The sequence below is a fragment of the Mytilus edulis genome, chromosome 4 (genome assembly GCF_963676685.1).
Source record: "Mytilus edulis chromosome 4, xbMytEdul2.2, whole genome shotgun sequence".
NCBI lineage: Eukaryota > Metazoa > Mollusca > Bivalvia > Mytilida > Mytilidae > Mytilus > Mytilus edulis.
Window position 1 is genome coordinate 34,190,217 of NC_092347.1, and position 27,814 is coordinate 34,218,030.

Here is a 27,814-nt window from a genome sequence, read left to right on the forward strand (position 1 = left end):
TGCGAAAACTTAAAGTATTCGGACAACGACGACGCCAACGTGATAGCAATATACAACGAAAAATTTTAATTTTTGCGGTCGTATAAAAACGGCGAAATCCGATATTGGACATCTTGCAAGACATTTGCCAGAATCCGTTGCATTTTTATATGTAGTGTGAGTGCTGTAAAAAAATCGATTTATGATATGGTCTATGTATGTACTTATGTGAGCCAAATTTACAAACGAAATATCATATAATCTTATATTTCAAAACCTATAAATTTTGATAACTTAACACCTTCCAAAATCTGACCATAATGAACACTATTTGTTTTTGCCAAAAAATAGCGTTGGTGTATCAAAAACACATATCCAGTAATATTGTTATATTTTATATATAAAGCTTATCATTCATTCGAATTTTCGTGGATATAACACTATTTTGAAGAACACAAAAACCCCGGCTAAAGTGATAATGTGTATAGTCTGTTACGTCTGACACGCATATTTTTGACGTTTTGTCAATATGTTGTCCTTATTTTAGACTAAAGTAAAATATGATAAAACAATTTGTACTATTTTTCGGAATAGTATTTACCTGTCTACTCTATGGATATAAGTTTTATGTAACTTAACTGTTATGATTTTATAGAAAAGCTGTTTATTAGTGTGGACTGGTTGATTACGCAATAACGTGCGTAACGTCATTGCAATTTAAGTCTGGGAAAACCAGGGTTTATCTTGGACTGGTGACTGAAATTGGGGTTTGAAGTAGCTTTCATAACAGTGAGTCCTAATTAAAGATCAGTACTTTGTGGTTTTTTTTGTTTTTTTTGGGGTTTTTTTTTTGGGGGGGGGGGGGGGGGGGTATTTTTGTTTTTATTAGCTAATTGTTGCTCTGATGAGTCAAGCCCATTACAACTGACTTTTACAAATTATGTCATTGATGTGTGGTTTAACCTGTCATAAGCATGATAAACTTGGTGAGGATTGAGCAGTAACAAGAGTGGTGATCATTCAAGACTGGCTGCTTTATTTGTTTTTAGCATTGGTTTTCCAATTGAATTGTACCATATTTTGTCATGATGGCTGGTGCCTTCTATCGTTTATTATAGAACTTGTGATTTGCTCATTGTTGAAGGTCATTTACATTTTCATCCTGTGGTTTCTTGTGATCCTCCTTTTATCATTTTTAATGTGGTCGTTTCATTGTATACAGAAAATGATAGTAATCTTAATTAAAACACACATTTGAATACAATATTCAACTTTTATTTATTTTTTCGTTGATCATTCACTCGTACCTTTTACACAACAATTCCATTTAAACAGATATATACAAAATATAACAACTACACCTAATCACAGATTTAATATGATGTTTTACAAAGAATATATTACTCCTTTTAGATTTTTTTGGTCTTTAACCAAGCACAAACTAAAAATGAAGTCCTTACAAACTGAATAATAGCTGAGTAGAACAAACATTGTATTCATATCAGTAAGAGAATATTCAAGAAAAAAACCCTCATTTTAAATATATATATATATCATCTGATTAGTTTCACACGCTAATAATTTTTTATTGATTTCTTTGTTCAGAATACTGCAGAACAAAGCCATAATTTATGGAGGTGTTAAAAATTACATAAAACAAAAACAAAACCTCTATATATACTTTTCAATTTTCTTCATAAAAATAACAAATATTTTGTCCTATAACATGTAACTTCTTAGCATGATAAAGAAAGAATAACAAATAATAATTTTTTTTTAAATTATCATAAAAAGATTCCTTGATAGCTTTAATTTTGATGGAGATTATAAATGGAAAATGTTCAATTAACTGAAAATCTACTGAATACAAATATAAACTGAATTTTCTGAAATTCATGAGAAATTTAACCAGTTTAAAGAGGACACGACAAATTATATTTCAGGATATATATAAATTATGAGCAAGGAAAACATTTATATAATAAAAGAACAGGGAAACCAAGAATTTATGCAGTTTCCAAAAGATTCAGATAACATTAATCTTTAAATTTCCTCATAAAACATTATATTCTTCTTCTTAGATGAACAATATTGATGGCAAAGTTCTGTTTTACTGAGAAATATTATAAATGATACACAGATAATGAATGGATTGTTTCCCTTTATATTGGAATGTCATTTTTTTTTCAACCGGTGTAGTAAAAATTCAATAACAGCTCGCTTCACATGTGTTACTGAATATTGATATACAAAGCCATCTGAATGTAGATAAGGTCAGGTTGTTCATCTTAAACCTTTCACGGAAAAGTTTGTTCAATCTTTTTTTATATCCGCCAACAATAAATACATGCATCAAATATAATTTAAATAAACTTAAAATTTCAAAAATAATTTATTCTATACACAAACAGCACTTATTCAACCAAATACTGAACTTAATATGAATCATCCTCCACCAAACATAGTTAGGCTTAATACTGACGAATTCTTAACAAGGTTTACACAAAATAAGTGTAATTTCACATGTAACAAATTCCTATATTTCCACCTATTTTTGTGACAGAAAGACCATGCCATTGCATGCACCCTACACACTTTCAGTGTTCAGGCCTATTCAAATTCCAAAATAAATAAATTTTATCACAGTCAAATTTAAGTAGTATATATATAATGGAACTGTGGAAACTATAGAATTTATACTAAAAACAAATTCCTTAATGACAAGAATGTTCCAAGATGCAGTTGGTGCTCTTATAAGGTGCAATTTATGATCGAAATACACATGATACAAATTATAAAGACAATGCCAATGTACTTATGTAAAATTTGTTTCTGTTTTCCAGAATGGTGTAAATAAATGTTGATTAGTAACTATTATGCCCATTTGATGTGTTTTCTAATGATTTCTTTTAAACTTTAGGCAATTGAACAACAAATTGATTGAACATATTGTTTTGAAAATCTGTTAAAAATTGTTGGCGATTTTATAATGGAATGTAAAGTTTGAAAACTGCTGACCAGAGTCTGGTATAATTGGTACCACGAAAGTAAAATGACAAAAGTATTCAGTCCAATCGATTAGTAACAATATTGCATTACGCAAAATAAAAGTTCTACAAATCTTATTTCTGAGACCCTTCAGCTAATATTTCCTACAAATTCCATAAAGAAGCAGGATTTCTAATTAAAATGAACAAATGAAACCATTTTTCTAAGTTTAAATCTGAAATTTCCCTAAAACAAACTCAGTACCGGTACTTCTACATGAAAGCATTACATGAATACATCTCTAACTGCTGTCAGAAGATCCCAAACTGTTGCAGAAATCAACAATAAATATAGCACTTTTATAGAAAAGCATAAAATTATCTAATGTACAGCTGAAACCAAAACTCTTGCAAAAAAATATGAAATTATATTTCTTAACCCAGGAACTGTTCTTTAAATGAATATTTATATCTGTTTTAAGAAATTTCAAATGTTGATTTAACAATATAATTCTAACATTGCAAATCTCATAACATGTGAAAAAGTAATTAAATCAAAGATATAGGAATGTTACGTAATCAAATTACTACATAGCTGAAGAAAAAAATAATTTCATTTCATTTGAGTCAAAATAAAATTCATTAAAATTCATAATGAGGCATGAAACCATAGATTTAACAGATTTAAAATCACGATAATACAAAATAATGATTAGCGTTGACATAAATTTAATTCGACTTTAAGATCTGTTTCACAAATTTGCATCGGCATCTTCAGATTTCATGACAAGTTTTTATGTTAATCAAAGGGAAGGAATGCAGTTAACACTACTTTCAGGAAACCAAGTTTTTAAGAACTAAAATTAAATTTGCATAATTTGTTTGAAGCAGAAATTTTTGGTACTTTTATTGAAAGTTAAAGCTTCATGAAGTGTGTTTGATTATTATCCATTATCCTAGTCTTTCACATATTCTTTTTTTTCTTTCTATTCAACAACTAAAAACTATACTTAATAGCACAAATAGATGCTGTGGATTAAATTATGTCCATGGCTACCAATTTTTGAGGATTGAGGGAAAATGTACTTTTGACGATAATCACCAATTTTTGTTAAATAACTGTAAAATATTTACTTTGTTGAACAGTTGAATTTTGTTATTCATCAAAACCAATAAATTCCACAAAAATTGGAAACACAATAATAATAAATCCACAGTAGGAGAAATCAGCTGATCATAACAGAAAACAATTCAGCCAGTTTCAACATTAAAAACATGAATTATGTGACAACAACCAAGTTACAATCTAGAAATGGTCCATAATGATCTATAATGCCCAAATTGTCACTAACAATATTCAGAAGTTTACAAAAACATTTGGTAAATGGACAATGAAATTTTCATGGACAATTAAAAATCATAATGTTAGAACCAGTCCAATGAGATAAGAGAACCAGTTTGATTGACACCTGAGCGTAGGTCACTGAAAACAGTTAGATATAACAGTTAGGATAGGATTCAATTTTCACATTTAGTTTATTTAAAGCTTCCGAATGCACTAAAAGCTTGATCCGTCTTCTTTTGGAATGCAGCGTTTCCCGACACGTTAGCCGTCATGTTCATACTACCCATCGTTGTTGTTGACATATTACCCATCATCCCCATGTTAGGCATCATACCTGTAAAAGATAAGTATACTGTAAATCATGGTACTCACTACTGCTGCGTTTATGAATATACAGTGATAAGGTGTACATGTATAAAGTATTTTTTTCACCAAAATCTGTAATGTTCTACACTATATACCAGATTTGTATTTTTTAAAATTAATCTATATAATCTTATGTTTTTAAATGTCTTTAAATAAACCAAAGTCATAAAAAATAGAGAAGGAGCTAAACTACCAATACTTTAAAAAAAAAAAAAAAAATTATTCAATAACTCTCTTCAGGTAATTAGGTAACCATTACATTTTGATTATGAATGACTTTTGGGAATGATATCTTTTGTCTTATTTCGGCAGGGTTTGTACAACGTTTAGTCTTAATAGCAACTACAGATCAATCATTTGTTTTGCTGTCACATTGGAATTAAGCTTAAGTATGCCACACAAAACAAGAAACTAAGTCCAGTATTGTTCATCTTACTGGTACATAATGGAGTCTGCGTCATAAATATCTAAGATTATATAAACATCAAATGATTCAATAATGAATTCCACATGGGTGGTTTGAATCATCGGCAAATAAATCCATGTAATCGTTTTAACATACTCAAATTTAACTTCTAGATTTTAGTAAAATTTACTACTACTGGGAAAACCCATTTCTTTTGCCCATAATTTTTTTAAACCAACAAGATACTACAATTGGTCTGTCTGTTTGTAAATTATGTACTTAATATAGCCATTAATGTCTCTATTTTGCTAGAAGTACTAAAATTATTCATTGATAATAGCCATTTCAAAAGTTAACATTGCACTAAATTTTACAATTTAGGAAACAATAATAAAATTCCTACGATGGAAATTAAAAAGTTACAAACTGATGACACTTAATTTGTGCATGGAAAAGGACTGCTGATTGAACTTCTTTTTATGACCCTATTCCTACTCCTAACCCCAAAGTCCCACTGTACATGCGCCAAAATACTAAGAAGTGTATTTATATCCTATATGGTAACATGCAATTTACATGCTATATATCTATATTTGATAATGTATTTTTTGTGTAAACTTTCATTTCCAAGTTTGAACTTTTTACTGGCTTTTCAGACAAAGGCAAGTTTTCTGTTCCCTTCCACAGAGACTATTCCCCTCCGCCTCAAGTAGGGTAATAATTGGTGCATTTGGAGACAGTAAACTTGCTATAGTCCTCCTAGCCAGTAATTATGAATTCTATTGCATCATACCTATAAATAGAACATGAACGTGGTAAGTGTCCATGGAACAGCCACCACACAACACTTAAAAACAAAACTTGAATCTAGCAAAAAAACACTAGTAATGGAAGTGCAAAAAAAGTTTTCTAGCTTGAGAAAGGAAGTTTAAGAAAAGCACACTGAAACACCTAAATGAATGTTTTAAAAAGCTTGGCTGGGTCAAAATTTTCTGAATTGTATCTTTTACCTTATGCCTGTAAAAATAACAAAGTTATTAAATTCTATTCTAATTACATGCAAAAAGTATCTATAAAAGTCCACACCAAAATATACCAGTATTCATAAAAAAAAACATGATCTTCCAATTGGTGCTTTTTCCCTAAAAAAATGTCACAAAGCAATTGTCTTTACGTCACAATGTTCAACGATTTTTCCACAAATGACCCGAAGTCAACCTTGGCAGTTCAAGCAAAAAATTGAAATTGGAATAATGTTGCATACATATGCATGAAACAAATCCATACAGCCATCCATGGTAAAACATTTGCCATATTTTGTTTGTCAGTAGATACATGTATACTGCATTCACTTTTGAAAGACTGTTTTTAATAAGAGGGGTACCCATAGATAATATAATAGTCTTTAACAATTGAATGACAGTTAGGACATTATTTATATCACATTAAATTTACTAGCATTATCAAATTAGCTTTATAATTGATAACTAAATATCTCTTAAAGTGATTATTTTCAAATTTGCTGTAAAACAGTCTTTGTAACAGTTCAACAACCAATTTATGTAATTCATAATGAAGAACAAAAATATGTTTGTTTACACCTACCCATATTTCCAGTCATCATAGGTCTTGGTTGTCCCATCATATTTCCTTGTGGCTGTTGGTTCATAGACATACCAGCCATTCCTTGATTAATTCCCACCATGCCTTGATTTCCTACCATGCCTTGATTTCCCATCATTCCTTGATTTCCTACCATTCCTTGATTTCCCATCATACCCATTCCTATAAAAGACAACAATTTTTTAAAGATATTGCATAGGATTGTTAACTTTTCAAACGAACTATAAAAAGAAAAAACATTTATATGTACTTTATCAAAGATAATCTTGATAATTCTTAGTGATGTAACTGACTCATTGATGGAATTTATTACTTTCTGCACAACTCCTTTTTTATAATTTATTGTTCTTGTTGTTATCACTAATGAATCATGTTTTATTGTTGTTCCAGTTGTTATCAATTAGTTCTTGTTGTAATCACTATTGAAACATGATGTATTGCTGTGTTGTTACTGTAATTTGGTTTGCTGAAGGTGTTCGCTAGTAATTCTATCTTCTATTGCTACAAGAGCTATTTAAGTAACAAGTTGTTTCGGAGGGAAGAGTTGGAATGCTCTCAGTAGATTGATTAATGAGTTGGTGGCAAAAACTAGATTGACACCTAAAACAAAATATTATAGGTTCTTGGTTGTTTTTGTTCTATGCTTGGTTTACTGGTTGTTTTTATATGTTTCCTCCTGTTGTCAAGTTTGAGGTTATACTATGCATTGTGGAAGTAATTAGTCATTGATAGATTGTGAATGTAAACTAAATAGTAGGTTGTGGTCCATTTGCCATTTCGATTAGGGACTTTCCGTTTTGAATTTTCCTCAGAGTTCAGTATTTTTGTGATTTTTACTTTTTGTTGATGACTCGTTCATATTGTATTTGCTTCATGATTGTGGTACATAAAGGGTTAAAAAGGTTATTGTTGTTCCATCTATTGTTGTAACTGATTCCTAATGGATGGATTATCTTGACTTACCAGGTTGGGGTTGCCCAGTCTGTAGTTGGTTCATTGATGGTTGGTGTTGTTTGTTTTGATATTTACTAGCAGGACTTAGTGCATCTAAGTCGATATTCACTTTACTACCTTCCCCTGACCATGTATTCATGTTCTTCTAAAATAAATAAAATGTCAAATATTTAAATCATCAATATGTGTTGTGCACCATTCACAGTGCATGATGTGATTATCTGGATAATTGAAATGTATAAGACTGATTTGATTTTTTTTGCTCCATTACATCCCATATCTGTATTTCAATTTTTATAGAAAAGATTTTTTCTTTATCTGAATCAAAATAGACATTTATCCATTACACAACAATCTAAACATAATTTGCATATTCAAAATATTTCATGTTTTTTCAGTAATCCCTTCATTCCATTTTTGTCCATGCAAGAACATGTTGTTAGTTTCTGAAACATCGCCTATTTCATGCTTGCCTGAAATTATGTTTGTTCACTTTACATATATAAATATGCAGTGTTAGCTGCAAGGGTTCTTTAGGATATATAAGGTATTTACTTAAGCTTCAATTCACTGTCATTAACAAAAGCTTGGTCAAATTGAGAAAAGAAACAATTTTTATTACTTTTCTACATCATAATGACATGTGCTTTCTAATTCTACAAGATTCGTAACACAGTGTTGTTGAATATTAATGCATACATTTAAGGAATCTGGCTCAGAAAAGTAAACCTTTATCACTGAGATTGTTTACTACTCAAGAATAAGAAAGAATAACTGTTTAAAAATATCTTTGTTTACACAGAAAGAAATAGATAGTATATTTTAGTGACCTCCTGGTTTAAGCATTTGTAGAACTGTAAAAAATCTTGTAAACAAGAGTAAAACATCATAGTCAACACTTTCTGCTATACCATAAACTGAGTCATTTCTATTTATGCATAAACTTCTCCCATTTTTTCCACTATAAACAAACATATAGGTCTCGAAAAAATATTAAATTTACCTGAGTCTATTTAGTACAGAGATTTACTCCAAATTTTTTACACTTTTTCACCATTTAATATTTTTACAACTGACTTACACAAAATTTAAAATGTAAGTATGACTTTGGTAATAAGACATACTTTTTAGTATTCTACACCTTTTCTCATTTATCACATGACAGGGAGGAATCCATGCATATATCAAAGGTAAAATTATGGAAAGAGGTGGAAAAGCTAAGCTAATAATCAACTGAATATAATGGAACATATTTTTCTCTTTAACACATAACTTAATTCTTATCCCATTGTTCAGTTAGGCAATGTATTTGATTTCAAGAGTATTTTTTTATGATAATGGAGTTTCCAAAGTTGAACACAAACACAGCTAGACAAATTTGAAGGAAACATTAGCTGTAAGTTTTATCATTACTCAAAAAAAATATTTAAAAAAAAATACTGGTCAGCAAAAACTTTGCCACTGAACCTTTAAATCATTTTCTTTCATCACTCATCATCTTTTTAAATATAATTACTTTAAAAAAAATTGTATGAACATTCTGTACAGTTAGCAACTAGTCCAATGCCCCAGACTAGCTATATATATAGTAAAATTTTATTCGGACTAATAAGTTTTTGCAAAACTTTGTTTGACCCAATAAGAAAAATGTCAGTATACTGGTCTTTGGACTGGTAGTTGAAAAAGTTTTTGGTGCAGACTGATGAATGAAATGTCTTTCAATATTTGCATATGAACCTATATGAAATTCATAAAGAATACTTTTTTCAAGTTTTTTGATGAGCGATGAAAAACTGTCCTTCACCATGCTTAGAGAGAAAAACAGTAACAAACCTTGACCTCAGTGCTAGTTACAGTTTCTTCCTTAGAAACTGTCGTCTGCTAAAACAACATCAAAGTTAAAACTAGGAATAATTTGTAAAAAACTAAAACACACTGAAAGTGAAAGCTTCACTATTGAAATCAAAATCAACGGCAAATGAATTTTTTTCATGGTCATGGTCTTTAAAATTCAGTGGAACTTTTTGACTTAGAACCAAATCTTTCATATCTTTAACATCCATATAAACAAAAACTTGGAAATCATCTATTTTCATAAATCTTTCATAAATATTTTTGAAAAGCATTTTTTTTTTCATATTTTAAAAAAATATAATATCATTCTCTTTTAATACGAAATAGTCATATGGAAATTTAAGCTATGACATGCAGCAGGCAAAAGGATATTTTTAACATTTTGATTTCAAGTCAGCATAACAAATATTCAAACAGAAAGAAAACATACATTTTTTTTAAAAGCTGTGAGATCTAAGTTAATATTTGAAATCAATATATATACTACCTGTGAAGGTAACCAGTATTGCTATAGGTATATAAATATCAATAGGTAACCAGTAATGTTATAGGTATTTAGTATATAAATATCAAGAGATGATAACTTAAGCAGAAGTGTAATAACATATAATTTATACAGTGAATTCTGTATTTTTTATCGAGCCTTTTGATGTTTTCAAAACAAATACTGTAAATTCCAAAAATTATTGTGTGCATTTATCATTGCGATTTTGTCATTTCTGACTAAAAAATGCAATTTTAATTTTTGCGATATTGTGAAAAATCCTGTTAAATTCATACAAAAATTTAAAAAAAAAATCTAAATTATTGTGATTATAACATTGTTGCATTTTTGCAATAATTAAAACATTGCAATAATTTCCGAATTTACAGTTATAGTTACTGTTTCTTGTTTTGTAACAAATAATTTTACAAATTTAAAAATTTCAGGCATTAAAAAATGGCCCGACGAGACGTTTTCATTACTTTATTATTTTTATTGACATTCAAGAATTTCTCCACTAATATTTACAGAGTTCACTGTATCCTAGTACATATACAATAACAAAACAGCAGAAGTGCAAAAGACCTCCACTCAAAAAGGAGCTATTTTAAAGAGGATTACAAGTACCAAGTAAGGACTATAACTTAAAGGACTGGCAAATAAATTATTTGGTGTGTGTTGTACTGACTCAATAATTTGTTTGTCATAATTCATGAAAATTGAACTTCACAAAAAACTTGAGCTCTATTTTTTTTCTTTGTTTAAAGATTATTATATCAGTTGACTGTTCAGATTAAATTACATCACAATGCAAGAAAGACAACTGTGTTTCAAATAAAGTTTTTTTGACTGTATTACATTTTACAATTCAACTAGGAATTTATTAACCAAAGATGGGTCAACCTCCAGGATAGAAAAATAACCTTGAATTGAGTCAGTAAAATTTGTAGTTCTAAATTTGATAAATAATCCTACTTAATTTGATAAAGTTCTAAGGTAGATAATTGTTTACTTAAGAGAGAATATAAAAGTCCTACAAGTATTTCTATGTAACAGTATCCTGGAGAACTGACAACCATATACATTTTGTAGACCATATAACTATAGCAGAAGACTGTATGTGTATGTTTATATGTTTTTGTGTATATATATATTTATTACAACATGCAATAACTGTCTATACAGACAAATCTACAGGGATTTTGACAAACTAGAGGAACAGAAAGTGTTTACATGGATACAAAGCAACATATATAACACAAAGCTTATTTCACAACTTTTTGTGCAAGCCAATTAAACTACAATTTTCATATCAGAAAGTACATTTTCCAGTTAACATTACTAAAGCCCTCTCACATAATCATATTATATACATATATAAGACCAGGAGGTTCTGTATACTAGCAGAATACATATTTTGTTTCTTGATTGTTACTGCGACAAGACATTACAATGGTAGCCATGTGCACAAGACAGAGGGTATGTATTTTATATTTTTGCTGTATATTTTCTTATTCATGTAATAACTGGTGTCATGCCTACCTTTATTGGCTCTTCTGGTTTCTTCTGAATTATATTCATTCATTTATTTTCTTACTGTACATTATATATACCACCAAAACTTATTCTTCAATTTAGTGCGAGGTGGATTGGAAGACATATTTTACCCAAGAATGACAACTACCCTTATTTCACAACTTTTTGTGCAAGCCAATTAAACTACAATTTTCATATCAGAAAGTACATTTTCCAGTTAACATTACTAAAGCCCTCTCACATAATCATGTTATATACATATATAAGACAAGGAGGTTCTGTATACTAGCAGAATACATATTTTGTTTCTTGATTGTTACTGCAACAAGACATTACAATGGTAGCCATGTGCACAAGACAGAGGGTATGTATTTTATATTTTTGCTGTATATTTTCTTATTTATGTAATAACTGGTGTCATGCCTACCTTTATTGGCTCTTCTGGTTTCTTCTGAATTATATTCATTCATTTATTTTCTTACTGTACATTATATATACCACCAAAACTTATTCTTCAATTTAGTGTGAGGTGGATTGGAAGACATATTTTACCCAAGAATGACAACTACCCATATGATTCTAATTCAAAATCCAAGTCATTATTATTTTTTTCAATAGGAGAAAGTTGGTTCAACACCTTTGTTATAAATAATAGGTGCCTTCCAACACAAATACTTCCAAAATAGCCAAGTAAACTATGTGGTGTTTATGAATAATAAGAAATATATTAAATAGGATGAAATAAGAGCATAAAAATAAGCCTCTTGAACATTTTATAAAGAAATACAACAGTTAGACTGACTTCAGGGAAGAAAATGGAAGATTGATAATAATTTTTTTCAAATAAACTGAGCTGAGTACAAAGTTAACCAGTCAGAATTGTGTTTTAACTTACCATATTAGATTGTCCTGGTTGCAAAGGGGTGTAACTCATGCCAACATTCTGTCCCATCATGCCTTGCTGTGGAAACATTCCCTGCAACCATACAAAAGTAGTTGTTGTATGTCATATTTTAAGTATGTATTTAGGTGAATATGAAGAAAAAAAAAGAATTTAAAATTGATACTATAAGTCAGAAGGGCAAAAGGTAAGAAACAAAATAAGCTAAGAATATTGTTAGGTTATGGATCTCCTTTTATAGCTATTTCACTTTTAAAATATGACTCAGACTTTTATCTTACATTCAATTTGGTATAATTTGGGTCTTAAATCAAAAGAAAATGAATCTAGAATCTGCTTCAATTTTGATAAATGACCTTTTATGAGCTATTGAAGTCAAATACAAAGCAAAATAACAGTACAACTAAAATACAAAACATGAAACATTCAGCTCACAAAGGGTACTGTATACAACAATCAAATTACAGTACATGAATATAAATACAAAAAGTACATGTCAAAGAGAACACTCAATACACAGTATGACCTATAATCAGACTTACCTGTTGGTTCATTCCCATTTGGTTCATCCCCATCATACCTGGACTCATCATTCCCATCTACAAAATAGAACACAAAATAGTGAGTGATTAAAAAGTTCTATATAATTCATACATAGTTTGTCACATTTTTACATTTAACATCAAAAATATATTCAATCTTTGTGTGAAGCTAATCTAAAGTCTAATAAAAATTCTTGTGTCATATGAAATTGCAAATCAAAAGAGGGGGGATCGGAGGGGTCCTGATCACGAAATCCTGGGCTTAAAAACATGAAATTTAGAGGTCCCAAATTTAAAAAATATCAAATCCTGACATCCCGAAATTTGAAAAAAAGAAATCCTGAATCCCAAAAGTGTCAATCCCGAAATCCCGATCTTAAAAACACCCAATCCTGACGTCCCGAAAAAGGTCCTGCCCCCTCTCTAAAGTAAAAAGGGTAGAGAATAAAGTTTCAGAATTATTACTTACATATATACTTTACCATTGAATGTTTGTGTCAATCTTATAATAAATAAATTGAGAATGTGTCCAAATTTAAACTTGATCAGAGTTTTGTGGTAATGATCATTGTGTATAAGTGTCATAACATTAGGTTTAGGTTAGGGAAACTGAAGTTAGAGAAAGGAAACTAATTTTGGGATGTACAGTTGGGTGTATAGATGGACAAGGGTAACACTGTATGCCCCCTGAGTATACAAAGAAACTGTTTTGTAAGTCAAAGTATCAAATTTCTTGAAATCGCTGATAATTTTTTTTTATCACACTGTGGATTCATTTTATTTCTTGGGTAGTATTTTCTGGGATTGAAGAACATTTGTATTTTCAGGGATATTCGATTACATGCTTTTGCTTAAGTCTGCATACAAGCCATTTGTACTTTGGTTCACCTTTATCCATGAATTCCATGAAAATTGAGATTCCCTGATTAATAATGAATCCACAGTATTCCATGTTATCAGAAGAATAAATTAAACAATACAATACCATGTTTGGATTGTTCATTGGTTGTTGACCCATGTTTGACATTGGCTGGTTCATGTTTCCCATGGGTGTCTGTGTTGACACGATTGGCTGGTTCATTCCCATTGGTTGAGACATCTGTCCCATTCCTGGCTGATTCATCATTCCCACTGGCTGTGATGACATCATAGGCTGAGATGACATCATTGGCTGAGATGACATGGACATCATAGGGGCCATATTGTTCATTGGTTGGATGGGATTATTGGACGGTTGCATAGCAGGCGATGATGTGCCACTACTTGAAAATACATCAAACAACTCAGAATTTGGTGCTGCTTGGGTTGGACCAGATGATGCAGCGCTAAACTGTTGGAAATCTGCAAAACCTTCAGAACTGAAACAAAAAGACTAAGTATAAGAAAGGTTGCCAACTATCAAAACATTCACATAATCAGTATTGCAGCAAGCTCACTCTTGTTAATTTATTTACCCTTATTTTGATTTCATTTCTATCTTTTTTTCCTGAGTCTGTTCAAAATGCCATCAGTTTGGTGTCCTCATTGAAGAAATTGACTTGTGACTGCCAATTCAAATCAACTTTAACTGTCTTTTCAGTCCAATTATCCAGGAGTATTTGGTTTTTTTAGAGAGACAGTTTAATTTTGTACTACTGGTGAATCTAATCTTTTGGAAAATTTTAACAAATGTAATGCACCCATATACTTGTACCATAAATCTTTTTTTTTTTGGTCGGGTAGAACCCTTAATTCAGAGTTCAGCACAGGCTATTTCTGTTCTACCTTATTTTCAAAAAATAATTCAAAACAAAATTCAAAAAATAAATTAGTGTTAACAAGTGTATTAATTTCTTCAATTTTACCTTTTAGGTGATGTGGCACCTTGAAACTGTGAGAAATCAGCAAAACCATTTGATGTTGATGAAACTGTAAATAAAAAATAGTTGTATGTAAATAAAAGGTAAAACACATTATACATAGTATATCTTCACTAGTTTTACAAAGTAGAATAAAACTGTGAAAACCATACATACAACTTGCAGTATTATTATATTTAACTGATTTAGCAGTTATGAAAAAAAAACAGATCTTAAAAATTTCAATCATTCTGAAAAAAAACTATAGTTGAAACTGATTTTTGTCATCCAATCAAAAGCAATGATACTAACTGTGGTTTAACTGATAGCCCTGTTTGTCATCCAATCAAAAACAATGTTACTAACTGTGGTATAGCTATCCTACATAACATTTTGATCGAGCTATATTAAAATAAATGTCACATTGCCATCAATATAGATATTGTCATCATACCTGCTGTTGTATTTGTGGCTCTGGGATCAAAATCATTGGCACTTTTAAATTCATCAAATCCTGATATTAAATCTGGTGCATTACTGCTGGACTGTGACTGAAAATATAAAACATGTGGTGTGAATAATTCATCGAAAAAAACATACTGTGGATTTATTCATTTTCATGGATCAAGGAAAAATTACTTTCGTGGTTATTTAATTTTGTGTTTTTTTGTCAAAGCCTGTATACAAGCCTATAGAAAATTTGTTATTGGTTGATTATTTAATTTCGTAGTACGCCTGTATCAACGAAATCCACGAAAAATTGGTATCCAACGAATAATAATGAATCCACAGTATTAAAAAGATGTTAAAATAATATATAATTATAGGTAGACCAAATGTACTGTCATGACACATTACAGTTATTAATCAATCAATTGAATTGATTTCAGTCTCCTTATAAATTCTTTTTTTATGAAAACAAGAACGTGTGTCCTTTGGACACTATGCCTGCTCACACTTTCCTCATTCCAAGTTCATATGACCCCACTTTCATGACCTTAAAAAAAGCTTTCACCTGTTAGCAGTAAAAGGTTCTAAAATAATAAATGTAAAACAATTCCAATAAGAAAACTTCATGGATGAGCATAAACACATAACAAGATTTTTGACATGAAATAAAAAATCATTGTATTTGCTAGTTCTTTTTTTTTTTAGAAAATTTATACTGACCATGCAGTATATCAGAAAAAGCAAATTAAACTGAAGCATATTATGGCTGTGCTATTGTTGTTTAGACTCTGTTTGAATAGAAAAGATGAACTTTTCCTTTCAGACACATCTAATTTTGTATCAAAACAGGTACATGTATAAGCAATCAAGAAAGAATTATACATTACTTACAATTGTATCAGAATTTTTATTTTTCCCATATGAAGCTGCAGCTCCTAGATCTAATTTTTTAGCAGATTGTGATCGTCTTACAATTTTTTCTGTATGTGTTGTGTGTGATCTTTCTATAGATGTGTACTCCTCCTCGTCTTTGAAGTCCAATCTATCTGATTTATTACCATCATCATATCTATTATCCATGTCATCACTGTAAAAACAAACAAATTATTTCATTCAGTATCATTAATTAATACACATTGGTGCCACTGAAACTGTGGATTCACTTATTTTCGTTGGTACCAATTTTCGTGGATTGCGGAAAACTTGCCTGTTCGTGGATTTGTGATTTCGTGGTTGTGACAAAGTCTGCATTCAACCTATTAGAAAGGAGTAGGTCCGGTAAGGGCCGATTTTGGCCTCAAATTTCAGGTTCATATAAAGAATGATTTTGAACACTTTTTAAACACTGAAGTGTCTATTTCAATTGATTCGATTAATATATGTGAAAGATTTCAACTGATTAAGTCATTAAAAACACTCAGATTCAAGCTTAGATATGAAAAATCTGTCAAATATGCCAAAAAACGTCACATTTCAGATGATTTTGTCAAAAATGAAAGTGGCTGCATCCATGTTCATCCTCAACCTTTATATATGTTATGTATTATCATCCAATACAACTTACATTTCAATATTATGAATGAACACAAATGCGGCCACTTTCATTTAGGACGAAAACCGCCTAAAATTAAACTAAAATGCTAAAATTGTGAAGATTTCAGTAATTTAGCATGACTTAATGATGCTAGTACACAAATATGTGCATTGTATTGTCAAAAACAGCCCATGAATCTGAAAACGCATCACACGGTATAGCTGACTTATATAAATCCTGAAACCAAATTTCAGAAATCCTTGTATTGTAGTTCCTAAGAAAAATGTGACGAAAATTTTCAACTTGGCTATCATGTGTAAAATCATACAAGTGTTCGGTAAACAGGAAGTTGTCAAGTGATCAATCTGAAAACGCATCACACTGTATAGCTGACTTAGATAAACCCTGAAACCAAATTTCAGAAACCCTTGTATTGTAGTTCCTGAGAAAAATGCGACGAAAAATATTCATGGGACGGACGGTCTGACTGACGGAAGGACAGACAGAGGTAAAACAGTATACCCCCCTTTTTTAAAGCGGGGGTATAAAGATTACAATTTCACAATTTTGTAAAACTGTTATATTTCGGGGCCAAAAAGGGGTCTTACTGAACCTACTCCTTTGTATTTTGTTAAACATTTAACTTCGTGGTTCATCTGTTCCCATGAAACCACGAAAATTGGTATCCAACCAATAATAATGAATCCACAGTATCTTGCTCTGAGGTAGACTTGCATAAACTAAGTGTTCTCCAGAGATATTTTATTGATCATCATTGTCAACAGAGAAATTTGAAATACCATTTTGTCTTAAAAATTTAAAGCCTCTCATCCATAACATCAATTAAAAGAAAACCGATTCAGACAGCATCACATTCAGAAATATAGCATCACATTACCATGCTGCTTAAAGGCCCGGGGGAAACACTGAATTCAAATTGGGGTAAGAAATGAAAATTAATGAAAATATTTTTAGTAAAACTGTACCTTTCATACTTTGGATTTTTTTAAGCAGTCTCAACCAGTCTTTTTGCTCACCTGGTATCAACAATACCAATTCAATCTTAATGTTAGAGACTCCCATCATTTTTAATGGATATAACTGTGTCTAGAAGCTTATTGTAATAATTTTTAAATGAATATTACTGTATTTTTTTTTTAGAAAATTGTTTCATTTATTTCTTTGAACATATTGAAGTGTTTATTGCCACAGATTCTTATCAAGGTAAGGTCTATTCAGCGGAAGTGTTTTAGAATACCAGAAAAGGTTATCAGTTCTATATTTGATCATCAATTATCTTAGAAATTTCCCTAAGTAAACCATGTCTATAACACTAGGTCTACTTTTTATAAAAATTCTATCTAATACTTTTTAAGAAAAAACGGTAGAAGAAATTTTTTTTTAAATGAAGGGAGATATTCAATTAATAGTAATACAGCCTAGATTGTTACTATTTGGCATAAAAAAAATAATCATAGATAGTTTAGTCTATTGGTACCGAGAAATTATTGTTTAAAGTTACTACAGGTGATGCTATACAACTACACTATTGTACTTTATGATTATTATTGAAGCTCAATAACTTGGGTGATATCAAGGGGTATCCAATTCTCACTCATATTGAAACCTGTAAGTAAATTCTGGCTTGATAATGGTAATTATCAAATTCTTCTTTTTATCTCAAAATATTTTCATCATTAGAATAACAGTTTGCGGCATGCTCTGTAATAAATGCAACACACAACGTAAGCCATACTTTATGAGCCAAAACAAAAGTATACAGAGAATACATAAAGTGTATAACAGATTACACTATATAAAAATGTAATACATTGTATGTATATTTGTGTTAATATTTTGCATAGATAAAAATATTTTTGTAAGTAACAACGAAAAATATTTATAATTTTATATAACTTTCACAAGTCTTCACTTGTATGTAATATGAAGAAATCACATAGTTTTTGAAAAATGAAAAAAAAAATTACCAAACAAAATAAAAATTTGAATTTTATTCAAAATTTGAGATGAATGATTGAGAGATTTAAGAGGAGAATAAGAAAGAAAACTCTGCAGAAAAATTCATCATTTTACAACAATATAAGCAACAACATGACATACACAGAACCTATTTATACAAACAATTAGAAATTTCAATTGATTTTAAATTTCGCTACATGTAACTTCCCCAAATTAATAGCTGATTTTTACCTAAAAAGATCTGGTTAAAAATTCATATTTAAATAAAAGCATTCATAATACCAGTAAAGAAATAAGAAAATTCCATCAATGTAGGATAAGCCTAGGACAGGAAATTTGAAGGCAGTATGACAGAATTTGAAAATTAGAGCAAATATCCCTTTACTTAATGCTTGGGGGTATTTCCTTACCTAGGGTAATGGAGGAAAAATTCAAGAGGGAAAATTGATTTTGCACTATTTGAATAAAAATGAAAATAGGAACTATCTGATAAAAAGCTACTTTTTAGATTAAAAGTTTCTATTTCTATGGATAATGATAAAAAAAAATCTAATGACGATAGACTGAAAAGCAATTACAAAAGCAGGTATATAATAAAAAAAATTTGCTTGTTTTAAATAATCAGGCAAAATACAAAATATCGATGTGAAAATAAAAATGACAACATGCAGAATGATATTTACGCCTTGACATCTTCCCCTGCAGGCTGGTAAACTATATTTGAACACCAACTGAAATAATATGCACATTTTTTTCTGTCAAAGGGAGATAACAAATGGGACTATACAGGAAATATATATTTCTATGTTCAAACTTATTTCATGACCAAAAAAAATCAAAAAGAAACAAAATGTACTCATTCTGTAATATCTAGATACCAAAAATCTTTTAAAAAAAACATTCCGTGATTTTAGAAAATAGGATTTAAATAATTTTATAATTAAAATAACCAACTCAAAAAGTGCCAATCTCAAAATCTGCAAAAACTATTCAATTTTCAAAACAAAACAACATTATCAACACAAACTCAAACAAACAAATATAATTCTATTTATAAATTTTAAAACTACTGAATATGCAAACTTCTTCCATTTAGGACATGCCAAATTTTCTGCATTCAAAATATACAAATATTTCCTCACCTAAAGTCAGGATGGCTGCTTTTACTATCTTGTGACCTGCTTGCACTAAAATATAGGTCTATGGTTTTATAGAAATATACATGGCATGAGAATAGTGGGGTTAGTATCATGATTCTTAGATGCATGCCTATGGTGTTAGTCACAAATGATAAAAGTTTAACATCTCCTTAATGAACATTAAAAAAAAGTACAATAATTAAATGGATTTATCACTTAAAAATTCTCAAATATGTAAAAAAAAAATATATAGAGTTGACATAGTGATTTTTAACTGACTGAACTTGTAACCTTATCTTGCACTTTCTAATGTCTTATTTTCTTTTGTTTTTTTTTTAGGGCTAAGGGATTTTGTCTCCCTTAAATATAACCAGTCTATCATAAGGACATTGGTTACAGAATAAAACCTGGATAATGAAAATGATCTATGATCTATAAAACAGTTCCAGATTGTACCATTAGTGCTCATATATACACTGTTTTAAATTACAAAGCAAAAAATGAATAACTGCTATGAGATAAAGATTAGAACTTCTTTACAATTGAAATGAGAAATGAAATGAGGTTCCTAATGATTTCTGTCTTAACCTGGTCTTAATACATGGTATGATAAAACATTTGACATGACTTGTTTAGCCTACAGTGTGGGTCTCATTGGGGTTTAAGTGTGACGCGGGATTGCCGATTTTTTGTAAGCGGGACATGTGAAAGTCAAATCATTGTCGTGAAAACGGGAAATGAGGTCTAGCGGGACACGGGAAATGACAAAAAAATGAGAATTGCTTACGTACATAGTGTAAGCGGGATGCGGGAATCTGATAAAACAGTAAGCGGGATCCGGGATCAGAACCCCCAATGAGACCCCCTACAGTGAGCCCTGTCTTATAATATTGAATAACATTCAGTCATAGTTTTTACAGACAAAAGTCCATAACAACTAGTGAATAATTTGTCACATCAGAAGCTATTATTATACTGATAGAAAGAGAGAAAGAACTAGGAAATAGAAAGAAAAAAAATAATACAGTGTAACTATACCTATAATCTACAATATCATCTGGACCATGTCTCCCTTGAACTTTATTCCACAGGCCTTTGACTTTATCTACGGCTTCCTCTGTTATACTCTTACGTCCTGAATCAAAGTCATCTATTTCATCCATACTACCATCTTGATCTTTCTTTTTAGGTTTTTCTTCATATCTGTCACCTAAAGAAATAATTTAACATATTTTAACATCCTCAATATTTTTCTTATATCCTTAATAATATAATGGGGTTTTTTTTTGTTGCTAAGTATTTGGGGGTTTTGAATCTTGTGATTTGTTTAATGTTTCATCTTTCATTTTTGTTTGGCGAATTTATAGATGTAATTTTAAGGAGAACAAATGAAATTTCTATCATATGTTTTTTTGAATTTGCTACATAATATATTATTTCAGTTTCTTTTGATACACATAAATGTGCTTAGTTGATACAACATTTAACAATCTTGGCGTATCTTTGGACTCACCAGTTTTGTAAATAATGAGTCCAGAAATATTTCTATGAGCCCAGGACTAAAGGACCAGGTTTAGTGGGAGCCCTGACTGGTACAATCTTTCTGCTGTTACAACTTACTATATCTAAAGTCTCCACTACTTTCACCAGATAGTCCAACAAATTTATCTTTATTTTTCTTTGCTTTTCGTCTCTCTTCTCTCAATCTCTCATCATCCTGGATGAAATCTATCAGATCTTTTACTTTTTGTCTCACTGAAATTTTTTAAATATGAAAATTATTAACATGTAGTTTTAAAATTTAAGAAATAATTAGTACATGTACATGCAGTGTTTGTTATGCCTTCATTATCAGGAAAGTCATCAGCAAAGTGTTAATATGTATGAGCTGTTGTATAAAAGTGTATATCAAACAGTTAATCATGCTAATGTCTATGTTAATATCAAGTCAAGAATTTCATAGGAACTGTCAAAACTAGAAATTTGAATGCAATACAAAATGTTTAAATGGGAATAAACAAGATAGAGAAATTGTTTCTACAAACCACTACACGTTCAAAAATTGTCAAATGGTTCCTTTCCTAAAAAGCACAGGACCCATAGGCTCATTTCATTTCAATTCTTGATTTAATTCACCCCTCAGAAATAATCCTGAACTTTATAAAAGATTCATATGATATTCACTAATAGTATTGATTTAAACCAAACTGGTCATGAATCAAATATCTAATGCTTCACCAACTGGAAAAATATTTGCTCAGATCCTTGAAATGCTCATCTGTCAATTTATACTACACTTGATAATCTCACCTAAAGCACATACAACAATCCCCCCCTCAATATATTTCAATCATTGAGTAAACATACCATTTATGCCTTGATCTTTGCCATGTTCATCAGTAAATGTGTAGTTTTCCAATCCTCTCAGATCATATAAATGTTCCCGTGAACTTGTTACTACTCTCTCAGATCCATTTCTTATCAAGTAATTTAACAACAACAAAGACTGAAAGGGAGATAATCAAATTAATATCAGGAATGAAAGGGAGATAATCAAATTAATATCAGGAATGAAAGGGAGATAATCAAATTAATATCAGGAATGAAAGGGAGATAATCAAATTAATACTGTGGTTATATAATTATTATTTTAATACCTCTACAAAAAAATGTACAGTAAACATTTATGTGTCTAACACATGACCCATCTATATTGGTATATCAACATATATGTAATTATAGATTATCGTTGGTCATCTCAACGAGATTGATTTTCTCGCTTGAGCCTGTACGACAAAAGTGAGAAAAGCAATCAAGTTGAGACGACCATAGAATATTTCATCACCCTCAAAATGCTTCACAATTTGAAATTTTGTCGCAGCTTTATTATGGTTTGCTATTGTAACTTGTAGTGTATTTGCGGTTAGTCATTTGTTGTAAAGAATATGCATAAAATATTTACCACTGGACATTAAACAGTCAGCAATCAGTCAATCCTATGAAGTCCTCTTAAATCGTTTTTTTTTAAATTGTTTCAATTAACTTTTTTTAGTTGTATTAATTGATTTTTATGCTTTTGGTGACTTTTTTCACATTGAATGTTAGAAGTTGCATGGATATACATTTGTACATTTACACAACTAAAAAAAGTCTTTTATTTATTTAGTCACTTAGGTTTCAGATTTTCTTATATGAGAACTGATAATATTCAATAAAATATTTAAATTTTAAAACAAACTGTAAAATTACTTTATATGTTCTTCTCCAGTTCTTTTTGTTATCTTGTAACATTCGTTTCCATAACATTCCCACCACTTCAGGAAAATGTTCATATGTAAATGTGAATCTGGCTATTTCATTCATCAGTGAGCCGTGTGGACCCCAGGCATCATCATTAGTGGCTTCTCTAACTTTGGTCTCAACTTCAGAGTAGTTCATCACAACATTTGTGCTATAAATAAATAAACCAGAATATAAAACATACAAGTTCACACTGGTGCTGTTTAGCCAGGGTCACAGAACTCATATGAACATTGATGGGAAGTCAGAGGAGAACGGTTTATATTATCTTTATTTGATTTGACAATAAATAGCTATCAAAGGTACCAGGATTATAATTTTATATGCCAGACACGTGTTTCATATTCATAAGACTTATCTGTGACGCTGAAAAAGAGTATGATTTTTTTTGCATTTTTGCGCATTTTAGCGCCTGTCCCAAGTCAGGAGCCTCTGGCCTTTGTTAGTCTTGTATTATTTTAATTTTAGTTTCTTGTGTACAATTTGGAAATTAGTATGGCGTTCATTATCACTGGACTAGTATATATTTGTTTAGGGGCCAGCTGAAGGACGCCTCCGGGTGCGGGAATTTCTCGCTGCATTGAAGACCGGTTGGTGACCTTCTGCTGTTGTTTTTTATTTGGTCGCGTTGTTGTCTCTTTGACACATTCCCCATTTCCATTCTCAATTTTATGATGATCCTTACAAAAAAAATGGTGGCTTCTTCAAAACTGGAGGCTTGTATCAATTAATTAGTTATAGTCTTATACTCTCAAATTGATTCGATTCATAAATTGGTTGATAAGGTCTTTTTGATTCAAGGCTTTGATTTAATGTACATGGAGTTCTATAGTATATTAAAATTTAATACATGAAATCACAAGTCTTTATAATGTATCTATGGAAAAGGAGATTGAATTGGGTTATAGCTAATACAGTAGTACATGTAGTTAATTTTATTGATGAAGGGCATGATATAACCTTTCGATACATTTTTTGTTGTTTTGTCAAATGACATACAATTTGAATAACCTGTGTCTCTATTTACTGTAAATTCAGAAATAATTGGGATGTTTTTAATATTGCGAAAAATGGGACAGATTTACAATTGAAATAATTTAAACTCACATTTTGAAACATGTTTAATATGAACAGGAATATTATTAATCAGGATTTTTCTCAATGTCACAAAAATTACAATCCATTTTAGTCTAAAGTGACAAAATGGCAATAATAAATGCACACAATAATTTCTGAATTTACAGCAATTTGTGAGTTTGGCACAGACTAGTACTGCTGTCATAAATTTAGATTTCAATGATAATACAACATAGTTTATAGAAAAAATAAATCAATATTTATGTACAGTCGACACGGTTAATATATCAAAGATTCAAAATCAAATTAAAAGATGACATTATCTTGTTTTTTTTCTTCAGACTAAACAGGTCAATATAAAAATACATGACATACATTTTTCTGAGAGACTCATATCATAGGGGAACATGTGCACTAAATTTCAAGCCAGGCAGATCGACGAAAGACGTAGAGGGAAAAACATTATGCCCCTAGGTAGGGGTTAAAATGTTTTTTTTTATAATTTTTAATTGCCATTTTTCTTTATTTCTTATGGACCCTTCGCATGCTTACTACATGTATACTCAGATGATTTTCTATAGATTTATTGTTTGAAAATATTAAATAAACAATAGTGAGACAGTTTCAATGTGCAAGCTCATGTCGTAAACCGTTTTCATATCTTCTTTTTTTAACTGTTAAATAGTCAATTTTATAAATTCAAAGTCAACAATTTTGTTGAACTAATTTTTAACCAAGGACTTACATGTATTTACATTGTACCTGTTATTATCTGATTAAGAAATAATTCATGGAAGCCATAGATTTGTTATAAATTTACACATGGCCTGGGCTGTGATATCCGTTAATTATATCCTTCGCTAACACTTGAATATCCGTCATTAAAAAACTGAAGCGAGAGTTTGTATGCCCCGTATGTTGGGCTGTTCATTTGTACTCCCTGTTAGATAAAGCTACAATGTTCTAATAAATATGTAGCTTGCATAAATTATTTCCTAAATAACTAGAAAATTGTTTTTAATTGTTTAAATTTTCAAACCAAACATTTGCCGTTTTTAATTTACATGTTTTTCTCGTAAGCTACCCTCAAATCTAAAGACGACATTTCGTAACTAAGGACATGTTGACTAGCTGAAATTAGTCAATATGCGAAAATGCAAAAGAATAGAAAATAAAACCTACCTCAAAAATGCATTTAACATGTTTTATACAATATTTTACGAATTTAGATGGTTCATGAAATGGAGAAATGTCATGTTTTAAAAGGATTTTAATGAGCTTAAAATAGTAATAGACTTTTGCAGAATTTTATTTTATTTGGAATTTGTAGATTTCCCCGTGCATTTGTGCATTAATTCTATTTGTTATGCATCGGAATAAGAATAAAAGTTCTGTTGTCTTTTTATAATTGCAATTTTTAAAACGTAAAATTGGCATAGTGTTTTGGCAAATAGGTTCCAGTATCCAGCTATGTTTGTAAGTCGTTCACCTATGGACATTTTTTTCTTACTTTTTAAGTAGATTTAGCTTTGATTTTTTATTACCATGTATTGTCAAGCTTGGTTACTCATAATTGTTTCTCAGTCATTCAGTGAACGATGCTGTTCCATACTGAACCTGCTGACCTTGTTTGTTTACATTCAAATTCCAATGGCGTCAAAATCATGTATTGAATTGTTCTACCCAATCGAAATGCTCTATTGTCAAATAAGTGATTTTTTCAGTCTAAGGCAATTATATTATTTGTTTGTGTGATATTGCTTTGAAATAGTTTGCAATAATTTGGGGGTTTATTCAACAGGAAACCTCATTTTTAACCATGACAGTCGACATCAATGGAATTTTTTATTTTTTATATTTAACTACGTACATGTTGGTCAGAATATTGATCTTGTTATATTGAATCAATTTTTTTCTATGAAAAATAAATGTTAATCGTTTTTTATTAACCTACTCTGTTTTCCTGAACAGAATTATGGCAAGAACATCGTTTTTTCATATAGTTTTCCTTACATATCATGCATATTGGATGGTTTTTTTTCAAAAAAAATTCACAAAAATACAATTTGCTTGACCTGTGTTGTCTGCCACAAGATTGATGACGCTGAATGGAATGTACACAAAGCAATGGATCCTGAAAGTGCAGTTTTGTGAAGTTCTGAAATGTTTTTAGGCATTCGAAAGTCAGCTTTGAAACTGCAATAGGGCTCTTCGCGGTTAGTTCAGCCATATTGGATAGGGGGCAGATTTTCATAATGGAGGTAAAAATGGTGTGAAAAATACAGGAAAACATCATTAAAACAGAGCAGTTGCTTGGAAACACACATAGGATTTCCCATACTTTCTTACTATTTTCACCTCTTTCTAAAAAATCTGTCCCTTTCCAATATGGCTGAACTAACCGTGAAGAGCCCTATTAGAAAATTGGCATTTCTGAGCAACAATTTAGAATTACAATGAACAATGAAAACATATCTTTAGAAATGTTTTTTATTCAAAAGAGTAGAAAAAACGTATTCTGCACTAATTTTGGACACTGGTAGTAGCATAGTGACCTCAATGTGTAGTTTCCCTGTGTGATAAGTTCAAACACAAATACCAAACGAACCAACAAGATGACCAATGTTAGACTACGGTAGGATACATGTGTACTTGGGAGGTATTTTGTAACATCAATTATTATGTATATTTCTGAGTCTGCGCTAATTATAGATATAACCAGACTTTTATCAAGGTGTTGTTTACAAAGCGAAAGAAGTAGGTCATTTTGAATCTGGAATTATTTCCAGAATTGCATGTCAATATGTTTCTGAAGTTTGACAAGAATTACTCCCTTACTGAGTTTCTCTTCAAATAAACAAGCAAGACTAGAATGTGTAGGTTTCAGTTTAATTGCTGAGAGAACGAGGAAACGAAGTACCTATTTTTTTCGGGAAAATTCAATGGAAAAAACTTAAACTATTTGTAAATTTGAATCGTTTTGACAACACTGTCAACAGTGTCAAAAAATATTATCTACACTGTAGACTACAGTACAAACCGGCTTTTCGTGTTTAGCGCGTAACTTACACTTTATCTGTGAGTTCTCGTATCTTCCACATTTTGTTTAAAAGCATATGTCTCTCTTTATTTGGGAAATGGCTCTAATTTGCCTTCGGGTTTATAAATACAAGATTTTGTATCTTTATCGAAACATGGAACTTGCTATCGTAAACACAAAATGGCGACGTCACGTGACTTTGGTGTAAAAAAATAGGCGTGTCACATTTTCCCCGGTACAACGTGTAAACGACTTTTGTTCCGGGTTAAAAAGTTCCATGTAATAAATATTTTGGATTCATTAAAAATTCTTATACAACAAATTAATTTCATCAAGTAAACGTGTCAATGATAATGAAAAAAAAAAAAAAAAAAAAAAAAAAAATAATAATAATAATAATAATAATAATAATAATAATAATAATAATTAATAATAATAATAATATTGTGCAAATAAATATGAGTTTTCATTATTATTTA

General features: G+C 30.3%; 1 protein-coding gene across 47 annotated transcripts; it reads right to left on the reverse strand.

Moving 5' to 3' along the window:
* Positions 1-1,232: 1,232 nt before the first annotated feature.
* Positions 1,233-27,541, reverse strand: LOC139519530 (clathrin interactor 1-like). Of its 47 annotated transcripts, none has more exons than XM_071311650.1 (20): positions 27,365-27,536; positions 23,168-23,369; positions 22,286-22,424; positions 21,539-21,673; positions 20,957-21,128; positions 19,922-19,966; positions 19,463-19,510; positions 16,157-16,352; positions 15,270-15,366; positions 14,822-14,885; positions 13,963-14,335; positions 12,978-13,034; positions 12,430-12,510; positions 11,962-11,985; positions 11,541-11,564; positions 10,002-10,022; positions 9,494-9,538; positions 7,670-7,805; positions 6,689-6,868; positions 1,233-4,645 (listed from the first exon to the last, which is right to left on the reverse strand). In XM_071311650.1, the coding sequence occupies exons 1-20, from the start codon at positions 27,409-27,411 to the stop codon at positions 4,503-4,505; spliced, it is 2,229 nt and encodes a 742-aa protein (XP_071167751.1). In that variant the 5' UTR covers positions 27,412-27,536; the 3' UTR covers positions 1,233-4,502. The 47 variants fall into 47 exon arrangements, with proteins under 47 accessions (XP_071167751.1, XP_071167750.1, XP_071167760.1 ...); XM_071311649.1 differs by having other exon boundaries at positions 9,494-9,541; XM_071311659.1 differs by lacking the exon at positions 19,463-19,510 and having other exon boundaries at positions 9,494-9,541.
* Positions 27,542-27,814: the final 273 nt, after the last annotated feature.

Bases quoted from the DNA above. Each gene is read 5' to 3' on its own strand.
- LOC139519530 (XM_071311649.1), bottom strand. From the start codon at position 27,411: ATGCTTTTAAACAAAATGTGGAAGATACGAGAACTCACAGATAAAGT. The intron at 23,370-27,364 runs GTAAGTTACGCG...ATTTATTTATAG, and splicing joins CGAGAACTCACAGATAAAGT to CACAAATGTTGTGATGAACT. The intron at 9,542-10,001 runs GTAGTATATATA...ATGTTGTTTTAG, and splicing joins AATACTGGTTACCTTCACAG to CAGACGACAGTTTCTAAGGA.